Here is a 17983-nt window from a genome sequence, read left to right as displayed (position 1 = left end):
CCAAATGGCGCTAACAACTTCTGCGGCATTTTTAGACCATCACAGGTGACCAACAGGCTCCTCGTGTTTATCAGAGGATGATATGCACCCCCTTGAGCTAAGGTTAAAAAAATAAACTAATTTTTAGGCTAGGTTTTGAGATATCACTGCATAAAGTGACAGCATTACAATGATAATAGAATATATGCGTATGGACAATAGACATGGTTTTATTGAATGCATGAAGTTTATTTGTGAAAATATTTCGGCGAATGAGGTTGCATGAAAGTGTAAACAAATGTTCATCGTGTTCAAATACGTGACATTTGAGCCGTTTTGAGAAGGAATCCAACCTACGGCGTTTTCGTGATGTCTGCGATTAACTGTTCATTTTTGAGCTTTTAAGAGCTTGAAATCACGGTTCCACATATTTTGAACCTACCACACAGCAGACGAAGACATGGTGAACCTTTTGATACCAAATAACTGTAATGTGATTTTTGTTGCAAGTCAACCTTTAAGTAAATTTAGAAAATTTCCTTAAAGATAACGAAATCCTAGAAAATTCTCATTTAAATAGTAGTAAATATTGGTGACTTTTGAAGTATTCATTATGAATATATAGATGAATTATGCCTTGTAATGGTAGGAGTGGCGTAGAGAAGACAAAGTTTTGGCCATTTATACCTGACGGAGTTGAGCTTGATAAAAAATCACCCTCAATATTATTGGTAGGGCTTGTTCTTTGGCAAATAGTCAGTTTTTCTTGAACAAGCTTTTTTAAAAACATAACGCACAGAAAATGGTGTGTTTGTAATTTATTACCTGTCACTTGAAATTCTCAGCTAGCTTTTGACTCTGCTTTCGTGAAACCTGTAGAAATCTATGTGCGTTATTGATGCGTGCTACTATTCCTACCTCTACTACTACTGCTGCTACTACTGCTACTCTTACTACTGCTATTCCGTACCTCTACTACCATTATCACTACTACTGCTACTGCTACCACTACTGCTACTACTACTGCTACTACTGTTACTCGTACATCTACTACTGCTACTACTACTACTACTACTGTTACTCCTACCTCTACTACCGCTACTCCTACAGCTTGATTGAAATTATTCGCTCTAGATATTAAACTGTAGACTATGTGAGGCATTGACTTCTAAGAGACTCACTGATGTCAAATTACATGCATTCCAACATAGTTCCAAAATGTAGTGAGATGACCTGATTAAGCTCTTGTAATCATACAGCAATACTCCTACATAATTGTTGGCATGCGATACGGATACACTGCATTGTGCATTTAACCACATAACATCTGACTGTCTTTGCAATATGAATCGTAGTGAACATGACACATGCGCAAGTACTGAACGTCTTAACAAAATGAAACTCTAAATGCTGTGCTGAAAACATGTGCTGCATGTTATTTACATACCCATTTATATTTACACTTTGATCATACATACCTATAGGAAATATTTGATCATACATACATATAGGTGGCTCAGATGGCATTTCAAAACACTAAATCACTCAATCGTATACAAAGTGTGGTGTATGAGACGGCCTACCATACAAATGAGAACCTGCTGATATGTGCTCCAACTGGTGCTGGAAAAACTAACATAGCCATGCTGACCATACTGCACACGATACAGCAACATATCGAGAAAGGAGTAGTTCAGAAAGATAAGTTCAAGGTAATTAGTGATCACTTTGCATTTTGAGTTACACTTTTTGAAGAAATGGAATGTAAGTTGCATATCCAACTACTGGCATGCTTTCACTCATATCTTACAGGACTAGGATGTGAGTTACATAAACATGTTACTGCTTGTATGTTTCTGCTTAATTTTGAATGTATTTCATCTCAAAACCATAGACGAATGGAGATGTTACGTACTTGCCCAATACTTGCCATGTATTGTGCATGTATGTGGGTGTATTGCAATTCTCTGTGTTCTGTAAAGAGGCATGCAGTAGCAATGTACGTAATTGTAGTGCTTGTATGACATGTAGTAGTAGTACTTTAGATGATACCAACTACTAGTTACACTGTTAGTACATCATATGATATCAACTACTAGTTACACTGTTAGTACATCATATGATATCAACTACTAGTTACACTGTTAGTACATCATATGATATCAACTACTAGTTACACTGTTAGTACATCATATGATATCAACTACTAGTTACACTGTTAGTACATCATATGATATCAACTACTAGTTACACTGTTAGTACATCATATGATATCAACTACTAGTTATAATGTACATCAAACGCTTAGATCAGAATATCTCAAATACATCAAAGTACCGCACACTTCTCCTTTCAGTTGCTATGTTTATTTCAACTATTCTGTTTGGAAGAACTTTTCAGTGAAAGCAATATTTTCAACTACACGGCGCAGTTTGGTCAGTTGCTACCTTCAATTTGTTGACAGATTGTCTATGTAGCGCCGATGAAAGCTCTGGCTGCTGAAATGGTGAGGAACTTTGGAGGACGCCTCCAAGCGCTGGGTGTGACAGTCAAGGAGTTAACAGGAGACATGTCTCTTACCAAACAAGAGATCCTTAAAACACAGGTAACAAACCTTGAATTGATCTTACATTCGGAATAGCTAACAGTGTAACAGTTAACAGTCGGAACAGCAAACAGTCGGACAGGTATGAGTCGAACAGCTTACAGTTGGAACAGCTAACAATCGGACAGCTAACAGAGGACAGGTAGCAGTCAGACAGCTAACAGGGGACAGCATATGCTCTAGCCCTAGCACCTCCTTTGTACATACAAAGCCTGAGTTCTTAGTAATGCATACATGTGCATTTATGCATATATATGTACGTATATATGTGTAACGTGTATATACATGTCGGTCTATATATGTGTATATATGTATATGTTTGTATATGTATGTTTTTGTATATATGTATATATAGATGTACAAACATGTATGCATATACAAGTGTCAGTTAATAAGTATCCGTGATTTCTTTCATAAAGTTATTGGTATTCACTGCAGGATGCTCAAATTTGGAATGCAAAATTCTTGCAGTGTTACTATCCCATACACAAAATTGCATTATCGTAATAGCCCTATTTCTTGTATTTTCGAAAGTTCAACATTGTTACCAAACTGAAACATGGCTCAAGCATGGAACTGGCGGCATTAATAAAACTTTTGCAAATTGAAAATATCAAAACACTTGATATATACTCTAGAACAGTGGTTCTCAACCAGGGAGTATTCCTCCAGGGAGTATTCCTCCAGGGAGTATTCCTCCAGGGAGTATTCCTCCAGGGAGTATTCCTCCAGAGAGTATTCCTCCAGGGAATATTCCTCCAGGGGGTATTCCTCCAGGGGAAATTTGGAAATTTTTGAGGGGCAACGGAGCATTTATTATTTTAATACTACTTATCTCATACTAAAGTTTAGTATGAGAAAAGCAACAGTAGGACCTGTCATAAGAGAAGCAACAGTAGGACTAGTCATTCGAGAAGCAGCAGTAGGACTTGTCATTCGAGAAGCACCAGTAGGACCTGTCATTGGAGAAGCAGCAGTAGGACCTGTCATTGGAGAAGGAGCATTTATGACCGCTCAAGAGAGAAGCAGCAGTAGGACCTGTCATTGGAGAAGGAGCAGTAGGACCTGTCATTGGAGAAGCAGCAGTAGGACCTGTTATAAGAGAAGCAGCAGTAGGACCTGTCATAGGAGAAGCAGCAGTAGGACTTGTCATTCGAGAAGCACCAGTAGGACCTGTCATTGGAGAAGCAGCAGTAGGACCTGTCATTGGAGAAGGAGCAGTAGGACCTGTCATTGGAGAAGCAGCAGTAGGACCTGTTATAAGAGAAGCAGCAGTAGGACCTGTCATAGGAGAAGCAGCAGTAGGACCTGTCATGAGAGAAGCAGCAGTAGGACCTGTCATAAGAGAAGCAGCAGTAGGACCTGTCATGAGAGAAGCAGCAGTAGGACCTGTCATAAGAGAAGCAGCAGTAGGACCTGTCATGGGAGAAGGAGCAGTAGGACTTGTCATGAGAGAAGCAGCAGTAGGACCTGTCATAAGAGAAGCAGCAGTAGGACCTGTCATAAGAGAAGCAGCAGTAGGACCTGTCATAAGAGAAGCAGCAGTAGGACCTGCTCATTGGAGAAGGAGCAGTAGGACCTGTCATGATAGAAGCAGCAGTAGGACCTGTCATAAGAGAAGCAGCAGTAGGACCTGTCATGAGAGAAGCAGCAGTAGGACCTGTCATGAGAGAAGCAGCAGTAGGGCTTTTCTTAACCTGTCATGTAGTCTCTTATCTCATTGCTCCAGACAAGAAGCCAAACACTACTGGTACTATTCTAGTACTTGGTGAAACAGCTGCTAATGACATTACTAATAATATATGTTTGATAAATATCGCAATAACCGTTTAACAAAGTTTGCAACCGTGGCATTCTTACTATATTGACGTGTTGTAATTATAACTTCACAACATGGCCCATTATAAAAAAAAACTTCAGTTACACTGCGATGCCAAGTAGGTGAATAAAGGTTATTCTGAATTGTTACTAGAAGTTTTGGGGAGACAGCAAACTTTGGTGGTTCATAAAATGTTATTGGTACTATTGTATTAAGAACTGTTTAGTGGTTCCTAAATGGGTCATGAAAGTGAGACAATGACATGCCCAAATCGATGGGCTCATCAGCAGGTTACAGGCCAAATAAATGTAACTACTTCGCATAAAGATATTTCTATTTACTTGAAACATACTCGTTTTGTGTTTCTGACTGTTTACTGTGGAAGTATTTGATTGATGAGCAGTGGGCATAAATGGTTGGTTGTTCGAACCTTTTCGTGAGTAGTATTGTTAGACTAAACTTACAAATAAGGACATTAGTTTATTTCCCAGGAGCAACGAGTTTTGTTTCATCCAGTTAGAGTACTATCAACAGTTTTTTTTCACCGGAATATGTTGTGCAATTTTTAAATCTTGAAAATTGAATTTCAAAAGTTGGTACACATGTTGCCTTGGTGATATTTTTAGCAGTATAATAATAAGTCAGGTCTTGCACTAGTTAATTACTATTCTGTTACGCAGTGCGAAAGTGTTCTCACTGATTTTATTTGAGCATTTGCAAATGATTATTTCTAACGCACAACAGCCATTTGTAGTGCTATAATAGAAATGAAAACAGCCCTGGTAGATTAGCTAAATGTAAAGTGTAAATGAACAGTAATTATGTATAATGGCAATGTATTGCAGGGTTCCTGTAATGATAAGACCGTTGCTAGTGAGTCTTTTTGTGCCCTTTGATGACACATGTTTAGTAGGACCGCCAATACTAAATACATGAACATTGTACATGATACATTGTACGCATGATAGTGTTTTACTCCATGTCCTTGTTAAATATAGTGGTTTCTCTAGGAACAATGATCCATTTTTTCCACTATAGATGCTGGTGACAACACCAGAGAAGTGGGACGTCGTGACGAGAAAATCATCAGGAGATATCGCTTTGGTTCAGCTCGTGAAGCTTCTGATCATAGATGAGGTGCACCTTTTGCATGAAGAAAGGGGGTCCGTCATCGAGTCTCTCGTTGCTAGGACCCTTCGACAGGTAGGCTTTGCTTAATATCCTTCATGAGCATCTTATTAATGCATGAAATTTTACTTGATGCAGTCCTTTCTGTAGAGCTTTATACTGACTTATTACTGGCTATCCATGCTTGTTTCTTTGCAGGTCGAGTCGAGTCAGAGCATGATCAGGATTGTAGGCTTATCTGCAACGCTTCCCAATTATGTGGATGTTGCTCATTTCCTCCGTGTTAGCCCATATGTTGGCTTGTTTTTCTTTGATGGTCGCTTTCGTCCAGTCCCCCTCGGCATGACTTTCATTGGTGTGAAAGCACTCAATCGGATACAAAGATTGGCAGACATGAATGAGGTTGGTGTTTTGACTAGGGGGATATCATCACCTTTGTTTAGGGTGATATCATCACCTTTTCTTTAGTAGATGCCCAAGTTTCTCATTTACCCTTATTATAGTAGAACTAGTTTGAAAATTTGACTTCGTATTCAGATGTGCAACTGATTGCATTATCTGGATGAGACTTTGCATTGATTGACTGATTTCAGTAAATTCATATTTTGATGAGCCCTCAAAATATGTTTGATCGATTTGATTAAAGAAGAAGAATATATCATGCTCATTTTTTATAGATATTTTTAGATGCTGTTTTAGTGAATTACCCGAAGTGGGACTCTCAGAGATGGCAAGCAAGATATGCTAGGGCATTATTTGTGAGGGTTATAAAGAAATCTTGTCGATAATGATGATGTGTTTCTTGTACAGATATGCTATGATAAAGTAAAACAACAAGTTAGAAGTGGAGAGCAGGTGATGGTGTTCGTCCATGCCAGGAATGAAACTCATCGAACTGCTATGGCTATGAGAGAGTGTGCCAAGCAGCATGGAGACACGGTGCATTTTTCTCCTGAAAATTTGCCAGACTTTGCTGCTGCCATGAAGGTCATGGACAAAAGCAAGAACAAGCAACTGAAAGAATTGTTTGCTGATGGGTGCGTATGTTTGTGTTCATTTACAATTCACATTGTAGTAATCGGTATACATCATGATTTTAATCATCTGTGTTCTCTTTGCTGATCTCTAGAGTTAATATGTTTCATTTGGTGTAGCCATCATTGTTAACAAGTTTGCTATACACCATGCTTGTATGCTAAGGCATGACAGGCGTATCCATCATTATTAACAGGTTTGCTATACACCATGCTGGTATGCTAAGGCATGACAGAAACCTGGTAGAAAAATACTTCTCCGACGGATTCATCAAGTGCCTTGTATGTACGGCAACCCTTGCCTGGGGAGTTAATCTGCCTGCCCATGCGGTTATTATTAAGGTTGGTGGTTGCCTTCTATCTAACCGCTTCCGCTTCTTTTTATCGTTTCATTTGGTCTACAATTTGGAGTTGTTCTAGGAAGACACGCTCAGACAAGTTGGTACTACCAGCTGCTTATTAGCAGAGTTAGTACAGGCTGAGATTTAAGTTGAACACTGTAACAACCCTCCCGGATTGATAGTAAATAAGTCTTATACGGGTTCATTTGGTTATTTTGTATATATGTTTATTTCGCACCGTAAAACTGGAAACAATAAAACAACCTATTACAACATGGGTATAGTAAAAGTCTACACACAAGTTATTAATAATTCATAAAAATGATTAATAATTAATAAAAATGATAAATACGAGCAAGCTACAATTATATAAAATATAACATAATGGTAAATAACGCACCTCTTTCATCCTTTCCAAGAGAGAGTTGATAAATAAAAGGCTGTTAAGGTAAAATTCTGTAATATGTTGCTAAGCTTCACAGCCTTCACAGCCGTCACAGCCTTGCAGTACGAAGATATTTGTGAGAATAAATCCATAAAAACATAGCATACATGTATAGCCTGACTATGTGAAAATATAACATACATGTATAGCCTGACTATGTGAAAACATAACATACATGTATAGCCTGACTATGTGAATATAGCCTGACTGTGGATATGAATGGATCCGCAGCATGGTGACTCCAAAGTTCATAAACCATTCACCTAATTAAAAGAAGATTTTAAAACCTTATAGCTGACTGGTAAACCATTACAAACACAGAAAATATTAAAATCTCCGTAATTGGTTATTCAAAGCTGCTATAATGAAAAGTTTTAGTAATTCCATCATTAAAGTCAGTTTTTTGTTTCAGGGTACAGACATATACGACTCAAAGAAGGGAGCGTTTGTAGACCTTGGCATCCTTGATGTACAACAGATCTTTGGAAGGGCAGGGAGACCTCAGTTTGATGAATATGGACATGGCACCATCATCACCACCCATGACAAACTCTCGCATTATCTCAGTCTGTTGACCAGGCAGAACCCTATTGAGAGTCAATTCCAAGCAGGCCTCATTGACAATCTTAACGCAGAGGTAATGACTGGCTAACTTGCCTTGAATTTCATGGTCAAATAAACTGTCGTTTTACTCCTGGCTCTTTATATTATCAAAGATGTTAGTTTGATTCTTAATGCGGTGACTTTACTGAAAGCAAACTAATCTTTGGTGTGTGTGGACAATGTTCCTTTGCCTACAACTACTTTAAATTAAACAATAGACTCATATACAGAGTATTAGAGCACATGTTGTCACCTGTCAACATCTGTCAGTGGACTCTCCTAGCCTTTCAAGGTTCTCTAAAACAATTGATATAACTTGATTCAGACTGGTAGCAGGCAACCTCCCAGCCATATTTATCTACTTAACAAAACTCATAGCATCATTCTATCTTCTGCCTTCATTCTTATAACAAGAACTTCATCATCATCATCATCATCACGCAACACTTGCTTGTGTATGCTTGAAAAAATGCACACAATTAAAATGATACATAAACTATTTACAATATAGTCCTAATCATTTTATCGCTTCAAAAGAATGTACGGTGACAGACATGAGCATATGTGCGGTGTGTATACTGTCGTAGGCAACCAAATATAATAGTGCTCTTGCTTAATGCTATAAGTAGATATAAAACAGTTTGATAGGTTTGTCATGGGCCCATCATTGTTGAAATACTTCATATCTTAGGAAGGTAGTTCTTCTTTACTTAGTCATGACACCTGCTTTTCTTGTGCACCTTGTACGCTACTTGTATGCTACTTGTTATGCTATTTGTATGCTACTTGTATGCTACTTGTATGCTACTTGTTATGCTACTTGTATGCTACTTGTTATGCTACTTGTATGCTACTTATATGCTACTTGTATGCTACTTGTATGCTACTTGTATGCTACTTGTATGCTACTTGTTATGCTACTTGTTATGCTACTTGTATGCTACTTGTATGCTACTTTTTATGCTACTTGTATGCTACTTGTATGCTACTTGTTATGCTACTTGTATGCTACTTGTTATGCTACTTGTATGCTACTTGTATGCTACTTGTATGCTACTTGTATGCTACTTGTATGCTACTTGTATGCTACTTGTATGCTACTTGTTATGCTCTCATTATGCTCTCATTATGCTCTAGTTATGCTCCAGTCATACACGGCCCTGTCTGTGTGGCCATAGCAGTCAGTTTTTGTCAGTATTTCGTCAAATAAAGGTTGTTCTACTTTGAGAAAAGAAATTTGTATAATTTTTACAACCCATAATTTAACGATCATAAACCCTCTCACATTTGCTCAGCCTTGTGACCAGTCAAGATTAGACAACCCTTGCTGCCATACTCAACCTCGCTAATGCGGTAGACAAGTCCCTAGATTAGATCTCAATGGACAGTGTCTTTTTATGCTTAGATATGTCTCGGCACGATTAGCAACCTGGAGGAAGCAGTGACGTGGCTGAGCTATACCTATATGTTTGTTAGGATGAGATACAACCCACTTGTTTACGGCATTACCTACAAGTTACTCGGTGTAAGTCAACTATGGTGTACACTTAAAACTATGTGTAATCAGTGCTGAATACTTTCTGGTAAAGTTAATACTGGGTGCTTGCAATTCATATCATAAAAGCTTTGGAATCACACTAAAAAAGTGTATATACATGTATTTGTACATATACATGTATATATATGTGTATTTACAAGCATGTTTATACCGTGTATATAACCAAGGATGTGTGTGCGTGTACATATGTGTACAGTGTACACACTGTGTACATGTACACACACCCGGGCGTATGCGTATGTGTGTACTTGTATGTGTGTACACATATGTGTGTATACATATCTATGTAAACACGTATGTATATATATGTATATACACATATACCTGCATATACACCTATATAGATGTATAAGCACATATATATTTATTTGATTAATATATATGGCAAAGCCGTGGTTTTAAATACTAGTAATAATATATAATATATAATAATAATAGGTAAAATAAAGATGTAAAAACTGACCAGTATAAGCACTTCACTATAAATTGTTTCCTGTGGTGTGAACAAAAAAGTTGTTAAAATTTAGTTCATTACCACAACTGTCAGGCGCGCACATTCACTAAAAAAGCGACTCCTCAACTGAAAAAACTCACAACGCCAGATGTCCTTAGCTAATTTGGGGCATAAAAAGAGAGAAAATTTGCTGTAAAATTATATTTTCTTGAGAAAGTATTTACTGGAGTGCCTGCAGGTGGCACTCCAGTAAATACACTCCAGTAAATTACGCTCTCGTTACAACGGTGCAGGGTGAAAAACTCCGGCTTATATAAAATGCAATATTTTTCACTAGTACAAAGTTGGCATTTTTTTGCTGATGTTAGAATAAGCCGTCTTTGTTTTAGAATCTCCATTTTAGGTAAAATGTTTTGCTGTTATCTCTAAGGGGTGAGATATATTTACTCAGCTCAGTGCTCTTTCTTTTGCTGGCATTATTGAAATATGTTTTATGATTTCTGTATCTCGTTATAAAATCTCCCTCTGTCAAACCTACATATGTCTCTGTCTTATCATTAGAAGTTACGCTGGCCTGGTATATGATGCTTTTTGTAAAGCATTCTCCACCAAATCTACAGTAATTTTTTACATGGCAGTTGCAATTGTTCAAGCTGTCGTCGTTAGCTTTCAAGAGTTTGTTATTTTGCCCCTTTATTGCAGATGTTATATTTTGCATGCAAATATAGCTAATTTTTACAGTGTTTTTATTAAAGATTTTCTCCAAAGGGTATTTGGTGGGGAAACACTGTTGGACTAGCTTTAAAAACTTATGTCCAATATTAGTGGACACATTAAGGTCAAAAGGGGGTTATAATAGGTAACGTTTCTATGTCTGGCCCTTTTGGGCTTGTTGGTGTTATTTATAGGCTAGCATGTTAAGTTATAATTATACCCGCTTTTCATTACATCGTTTTAATAAACAGGTTCAGCTTGTTCAAGAGTTCCTTGATCTGAGGAAAATTCTGAAACTTGCTTATTTATGCTTTCAGGTATGTTTGAGATGACAGTGTTTGGATGGTTTGAGATGGCAGTGGGTGGATGGTTTGAGATGGCAGTGGGTGGATGGTTTGAGATGCCAGTGGGTGGATGGTTTGAGATGACAGTGGGTGGATGGTTTGAGATGACAGTGGGTAGATGGTTTGAGATGACAGTGTGTGGATGGTTTGAGATGACAGTGGGTGGATGGTTTGAGATGACAGTGGGTGGATGGTTTGAGATGACAGTGGGTAGATGGTTTGAGATGACAGTGGGTGGATGGTTTGAGATGACAGTGGGTGGATGGTTTGAGATGGCAGTGGGTGGGTGGTTTGAGATGAAAGTGGGTGGATGGTTTGAGATGACAGTGAGTGGGTGGTTTGAGATGACAGTGGGTGGATGGTTTGAGATGACGGTGGGTTCCTTTTTTTTACGATGACAGTGGGTAGATGGTTTGAGATGGCAGTGAGTGGATGGTTTGAGATGACAGTGGGTGGATGGTTTGCTTTTTGTGGACATATTTTGGGATATTGTTGGGTTTATTGAACTCAGCAACACCAAGTGACAGACAAATCATATCAACATTACATACAGAAGGAAAAAATTACCATTGTTGAAGCAAGAATATTTACATCGTTTGCTCAGCCAGTTGCGTTCTGATTGTTGCTTTTGTTTGGACCCATTTCACATTCTTGTTGACTGCGCAATACCTTATAATACCAGTATAATAGAAGAGGAGTTACGAGCGTCGATCAGTTGTAAAATCAGTTTAATGCAATGATGCTGTCAAATAACATGATATTGCAAAATCTGCCAATTTATAAATTATATAATGATAATCTATCAAACGTAATCTAACGTATCAAACGATAATCTATCAAATCTATCAGCTACAAATATATATTCATAAAAAAGTGACATAAATGAACCATAAACTTGTATTGCGGAAACAAATATTAATGTTTTTGAAACAAAAATATTTTCATTGTTTGCTCAGATAGCGACATTCTGATGATTGCTTTCGATGTAATGAACATCTTCTGGTTGTCTGATACCTTCCACAATGTCTTGTGACCTCAGATCTTTTCTGCACGGCTGAGTTAGTCGGTATTTGCGTCCACATAAATTTTTTTAACTGAGCTTTTTGATTAATTTCAAAATAGTAGCACTGATTCCATCAAAATTGCTTAACTGTTTGTTACACCTGCTGTAGTATAAAGACCGCATTAAACGAGGAGCAAGGAAGTATATTAGTCTGATACAGTTATTAATCATTTCCATGGTGCTGCTTTTAATGTTTGAAAGAAAAAATGAGTTAAAAGTTAGAAAATGGATTTCGATACGATCAGCAGCCACAAAAGAATAAATAGTTAATGATGTAACCTAGTCATTATTAGCACCATTTTGTGGACACTTCTACTAATAACTTTCTATTATGGGTATGTAAAGATGAAAGAATGTCAAAGTAATGGTCAAATAGAGTAAAGGGTAGCGCGCTATTTTTCAACATTTCTTTTATAGTGGCAGTCAAATAAAGGTGTCATTCAAATAGATATTATATACACTATAGATTTTCAAATATTATTTATATTGAGATGTTAACTAAAGGAAACCCTCTACTAAAAAATGTGGTGCTCGCTCACTGCTTTTAAGCTGAAGTGTATGGTTGTATGAAACAGATTGATAGTGACTTGTATTCAGGTATTTTTTCCTCTTGTCTATATTGTTATATCAATTTATACAATACTGACAACAATCAACGCAAGTGGCTTGCGGAAAGGTATTGGGAATGACTAAGATCTTGAAGCGCGTGGTGCTTGCTCAAACTCTTAGTTCCCTCGTAGGAGAGCCGAGCTTGAGTAGGCATTACCTCTCACTTAAGTTAACAGGGATGAAAAAACAGCTTTTGATATAGATATAAGTCATATTATACATATATACGTATGTAAGCATTTTTATATGGGCGGTACAAATATTACCAGGCATTTACCGCAGTTTTTTGAGTAAGAAATACATATAACGTAATAAACAACATGTAATACATAGTATTATTCATTATGATACTTCTTTGCACGATTAGAGACTGCCGAAAACCATTATACTTTCATATACTAATGTACTTGCACCCACACGCATTTTATGGTTTGTCACATTTACGAGTGAAATCATGACATGCAGACAAGTTGCAACAGGTCTTCAGCACCATGAGTGAGGATTATTATTACGATTTGCTAACAAATCTAAACAGTTTTTCATCGATAGATATGAAAAATCATCATACGTCTCCGACGTTATCCCGCGGCAGATCTCAATGGTCTCCCACATTATTTAAGAATGAGTCTCAATAGCTCTTTGCTATGCGATCTTGGCTGGCTTTTTTGGTACATTGAGGCATTTATTGTACATGTAGGAGGACCCTCTGCTTGAAAACCACAGGGAAAAGATTTGTTACTTAGCTGCTAAGGCTCTAGACAAAGCTCAGATGATACGGTTTGATGAAGGCCAGGGCTACATGTTTCCTACTGACCTTGGACGTACAGCCAGTCACTATTACATCAAGTATGATACTGTGCAGGTATGTTTCTGAGTGTGCTTGTTTTACACGACCAGGCTTGAGTTCTTGACACTTGCCCAGCTCACGCTGGTTTTATTATTAACATACTTTAGTGTATATTAATTAAAAGGGTTACTTTAGTATGTATTGGTTATAAAGGTTACTCTAGTATATATTGCTTATAAAGGTTACTTTAGTATATATTGATTATAAAGGTTACTTTAGTATATATTGGTTATACAGGTTACTTTAGTATATATTGATTATACAGGTTACTTTAGTATATATTGATTATACAGGTTACTTTAGAATATATTGATTATAAAGATTACTTTAGTATATGTTGGTTATAAAGGTTACTTTAGTATATATTGGTTATACAGGTTACTTTAGTATATATTGGTTATACAGGTTACTTGAGTATATATTGGTTATACAGGTTACTTGAGTATATATTGATTATAAAGGTTACTTTAGTATATATTGATTATACAGGTTACTTTAGTATATATTGATTATACAGATTACTTTAGTATATATTGATTATAGAGGTTACTTTAGTATATATTGATTATAAAGGATACTTTAGTATATATTGGTTATACAGGTTACTTTAGTATATATTGGTTATGAAGGTTACTTTAGTATATATTGGTTATACAGGTTACTTGAGTATATATTGGTTATACAGGTTACTTGAGTATATATTGATTATACAGGTTACTTTAGTATATATTGGTTATACAGGTTACTTTAGTATATATTGATTATACAGGTTACTTGAGTATATATTGGTTATAAAGGTTACTTTAGTATATGTTGGTTATAAAGGATACTTTAGTATATATTGGTTATAAAGGTTACTTTAGTATATATTGGTTATACAGGTTACTTGAGTATATATTGATTATACAGGTTACTTTAGTATATATTGATTATAAAGGTTACTTTAGTATATGTTGGTTATACAGGTTACTTTAGTATATGTTGGTTATACAGGTTACTTTAGTATATGTTGGTTATACAGGTTACTTGAGTATATATTGATTATAAAGGTTACTTTAGTATATGTTGGTTATACAGGTTACTTTAGTATATATTGATTATACAGGTTACTTTAGTATATATTGATTATACAGGTTACTTTAGTATATATTGATTATACAGGTTACTTTAGTATATATTGATTATACAGGTTACTTTAGTATATGTTGATTATAAAGGTTACTTTAGTATATGTTGGTTATAAAGGTTACTTTAGTATATGTTGGTTATACAGGTTACTTTGGTATATATTGATTATACAGGTTACTTTAGTATAATATTGATTATAAAGGTTACTTGAGTATATATTGGTTATAAAGGTTACTTTAGTATATATTGATTATAAAGGTTACTTTAGTATATATTGCTTATTAAGGGTACTTTAGTATATATTGATTATAAAGGTTACTTTAGTATATGTTGGTTATACAGGTTACTTTAGTATATATTGGTTATAAAGGTTACTTTAGTATATATTGATTATAAAGGTTACTTTAGTATATATTGATTATAAAGGTTACTTTAGTATATATTGGTTATAAAGGTTACTTTAGTATATATTGATTATACAGGTTACTTTAGTATATATTGGTTATAAAGGTTACTTTAGTATATGTTGGTTATACAGGTTACTTTAGTACATATTGGTTATAAAGGTTACTTTAGTATAATATTGATTATAAAGGTTACTTGAGTATATATTGATTATACAGGTTACTTTAGTATATATTGGTTATACAGGATACTTTGGTATATATTGGTTATACAGGTTACTTTGGTATATATTGGTTATACAGGTTACTTTGGTATATATTGATTATAAAGGTTACTTTAGTATAATATTGATTATAAAGGATACTTTAGTATATATTGGTTATAAAGGATACTTTAGTATATATTGATTATAAAGGTTACTTTAGTATATATTGGTTATACAGGTTACTTTAGTATATATTGATTATAAAGGTTACTTTAGTATATATTGATTATAAAGGATACTTTAGTATATGTTGATTATACAGGTTACTTTAGTATATATTGATTATACAGGTTACTTTAGTATATATTGATTATACAGGTTACTTTAGTATATATTGATTATACAGGTTACTTTAGTATATATTGATTATAAAGGTTACTTTAGTATATATTGATTATACAGGTTACTTTAGTATATATTGATTATAAAGGTTACTTTAGTATATATTGGTTATACAGGTTACTTTAGTATATATTGATTATAAAGGTTACTTTAATATATATTGATTATAAAGGATACTTTAGTATATGTTGATTATACAGGTTACTTTAGTATATATTGATTATACAGGTTACTTTAGTATATATTGATTATACAGGTTACTTTAGTATATATTGATTATAAAGGATACTTTAGTATATATTGGTTATAAAGGATACTTTAGTATATATTGATTATACAGGTTACTTTAGTATATATTGATTATACAGATTACTTTAGTATATATTGATTATAGAGGTTACTTTAGTATATATTGATTATAAAGGTTACTTTAGTATATATTGGTTATAAAGGTTACTTTAGTATATATTGATTATACAGGTTACTTTAGTATATATTGATTATACAGGTTACTTTAGTATATATTGATTATAAAGGTTACTTTAGTATATATTGATTATAAAGGTTACTTTAGTATATATTGGTTATAAAGGTTACTTTAGTATATATTGGTTATACAGGTTACTTTAGTATATATTGATTATAAAGGTTACTTTAATATATATTGATTATAAAGGATACTTTAGTATATGTTGATTATACAGGTTACTTTAGTATATATTGATTATACAGGTTACTTTAGTATATATTGATTATACAGGTTACTTTAGTATATATTGATTATAAAGGATACTTTAGTATATATTGGTTATAAAGGATACTTTAGTATATATTGATTATAAAGGTTACTTTAGTATATATTGATTATAAAGGTTACTTTAGTATATATTGATTATAAAGGATACTTTAGTATATGCTGATTATACAGGTTACTTTAGTATATATTGATTATACAGGTTACTTTAGTATATATTGATTATACAGGTTACTTTAGTATATATTGATTATAAAGGTTACTTTAGTATATATTGATTATACAGGTTACTTTAGTATATATTGATTATAAAGGTTACTTTAGTATATATTGATTATAAAGGTTACTTTAGTATATATTGATTATACAGGTTACTTTAGTATATATTGATTATACAGGTTACTTTAGTATATATTGATTATAAAGGTTACTTTAGTATATATTGATTATAAAGGTTACTTTAGTATATATTGGTTATAAAGGTTACTTTAGTATATATTGGTTATACAGGTTACTTTAGTATATATTGGTTATAAAGGTTACTTTAGTATATATTGATTATAAAGGATACTTTAGTATATATTGGTTATAAAGGATACTTTAGTATATATTGATTATAAAGGTTACTTTAGTATATATTGATTATAAAGGTTACTTTAGTATATATTGATTATAAAGGTTACTTTAGTATATATTGATTATACAGGTTACTTTAGTATATATTGATTATACAGGTTACTTTAGTATATATTGATTTTACAGGTTGCTTTAGTATATATTGATTATACAGGTTACTTTAGTATATATTGATTATAAAGGTTACTTTAGTATATATTGATTATAAAGGTTACTTTAGTATATATTGATTATACAGGTTACTTTAGTATATATTGATTATACAGGTTACTTTAGTATATATTGGTTATAAAGGATACTTTAGTATATATTGATTATAAAGGTTACTTTAGTATATATTGATTATAAAGGTTACTTTAGTATATATTGATTATAAAGGTTACTTTAGTATATATTGATTATACAGGTTACTTTAGTATATATTGATTATACAGGTTACTTTAGTATATATTGATTTTACAGGTTGCTTTAGTATATATTGATTATACAGGTTACTTTAGTATATATTGATTATAAAGGTTACTTTAGTATATATTGATTATAAAGGTTACTTTAGTATATATTGATTATACAGGTTACTTTAGTATATATTGATTATAAAGGTTACTTTAGTATATATTGATTATAAAGGTTACTTTAGTATATATTGGTTTTAAAGGTTACTTTAGTATATATTGGTTATACAGGTTACTTTAGTATATATTGGTTATAAAGGTTACTTTAGTATATATTGATTATACAGGTTACTTTAGTATATATTGATTATACAGGTTACTTTAGTATATATTGATTATAAAGGTTACTTTAGTATATATTGATTATAAAGGTTACTTTAGTATATATTGATTATACAGGTTACTTTAGTATATATTGATTATACAGGTTACTTTAGTATATATTGATTATAAAG

The 17983-nt window shown here is 33.7% G+C and overlaps 1 protein-coding gene across 1 annotated transcript in view; it reads left to right on the top strand.

Moving 5' to 3' along the window:
- The window catches only part of LOC137405400 (activating signal cointegrator 1 complex subunit 3-like), a 242727-nt gene that overhangs the window by 3723 nt on the left and 221021 nt on the right, over positions 1–17983 (top strand). The window contains exons 4-12 of the mRNA XM_068091649.1: positions 1491–1691; positions 2444–2584; positions 5442–5606; positions 5730–5933; positions 6342–6568; positions 6763–6907; positions 7764–7988; positions 9360–9479; positions 13394–13558. Coding sequence (XP_067947750.1) covers positions 1491–1691; positions 2444–2584; positions 5442–5606; positions 5730–5933; positions 6342–6568; positions 6763–6907; positions 7764–7988; positions 9360–9479; positions 13394–13558 — 1593 coding nt within the window. The remainder of the gene's footprint in view (positions 1–1490; positions 1692–2443; positions 2585–5441; positions 5607–5729; positions 5934–6341; positions 6569–6762; positions 6908–7763; positions 7989–9359; positions 9480–13393; positions 13559–17983) is intronic.

Source organism: Watersipora subatra, chromosome 9 (genome assembly GCF_963576615.1).
Source record: "Watersipora subatra chromosome 9, tzWatSuba1.1, whole genome shotgun sequence".
Taxonomy (NCBI): Eukaryota; Metazoa; Bryozoa; class Gymnolaemata; order Cheilostomatida; family Watersiporidae; genus Watersipora; species Watersipora subatra.
This window is presented reverse-complemented; position numbering and strand designations above follow the sequence as displayed.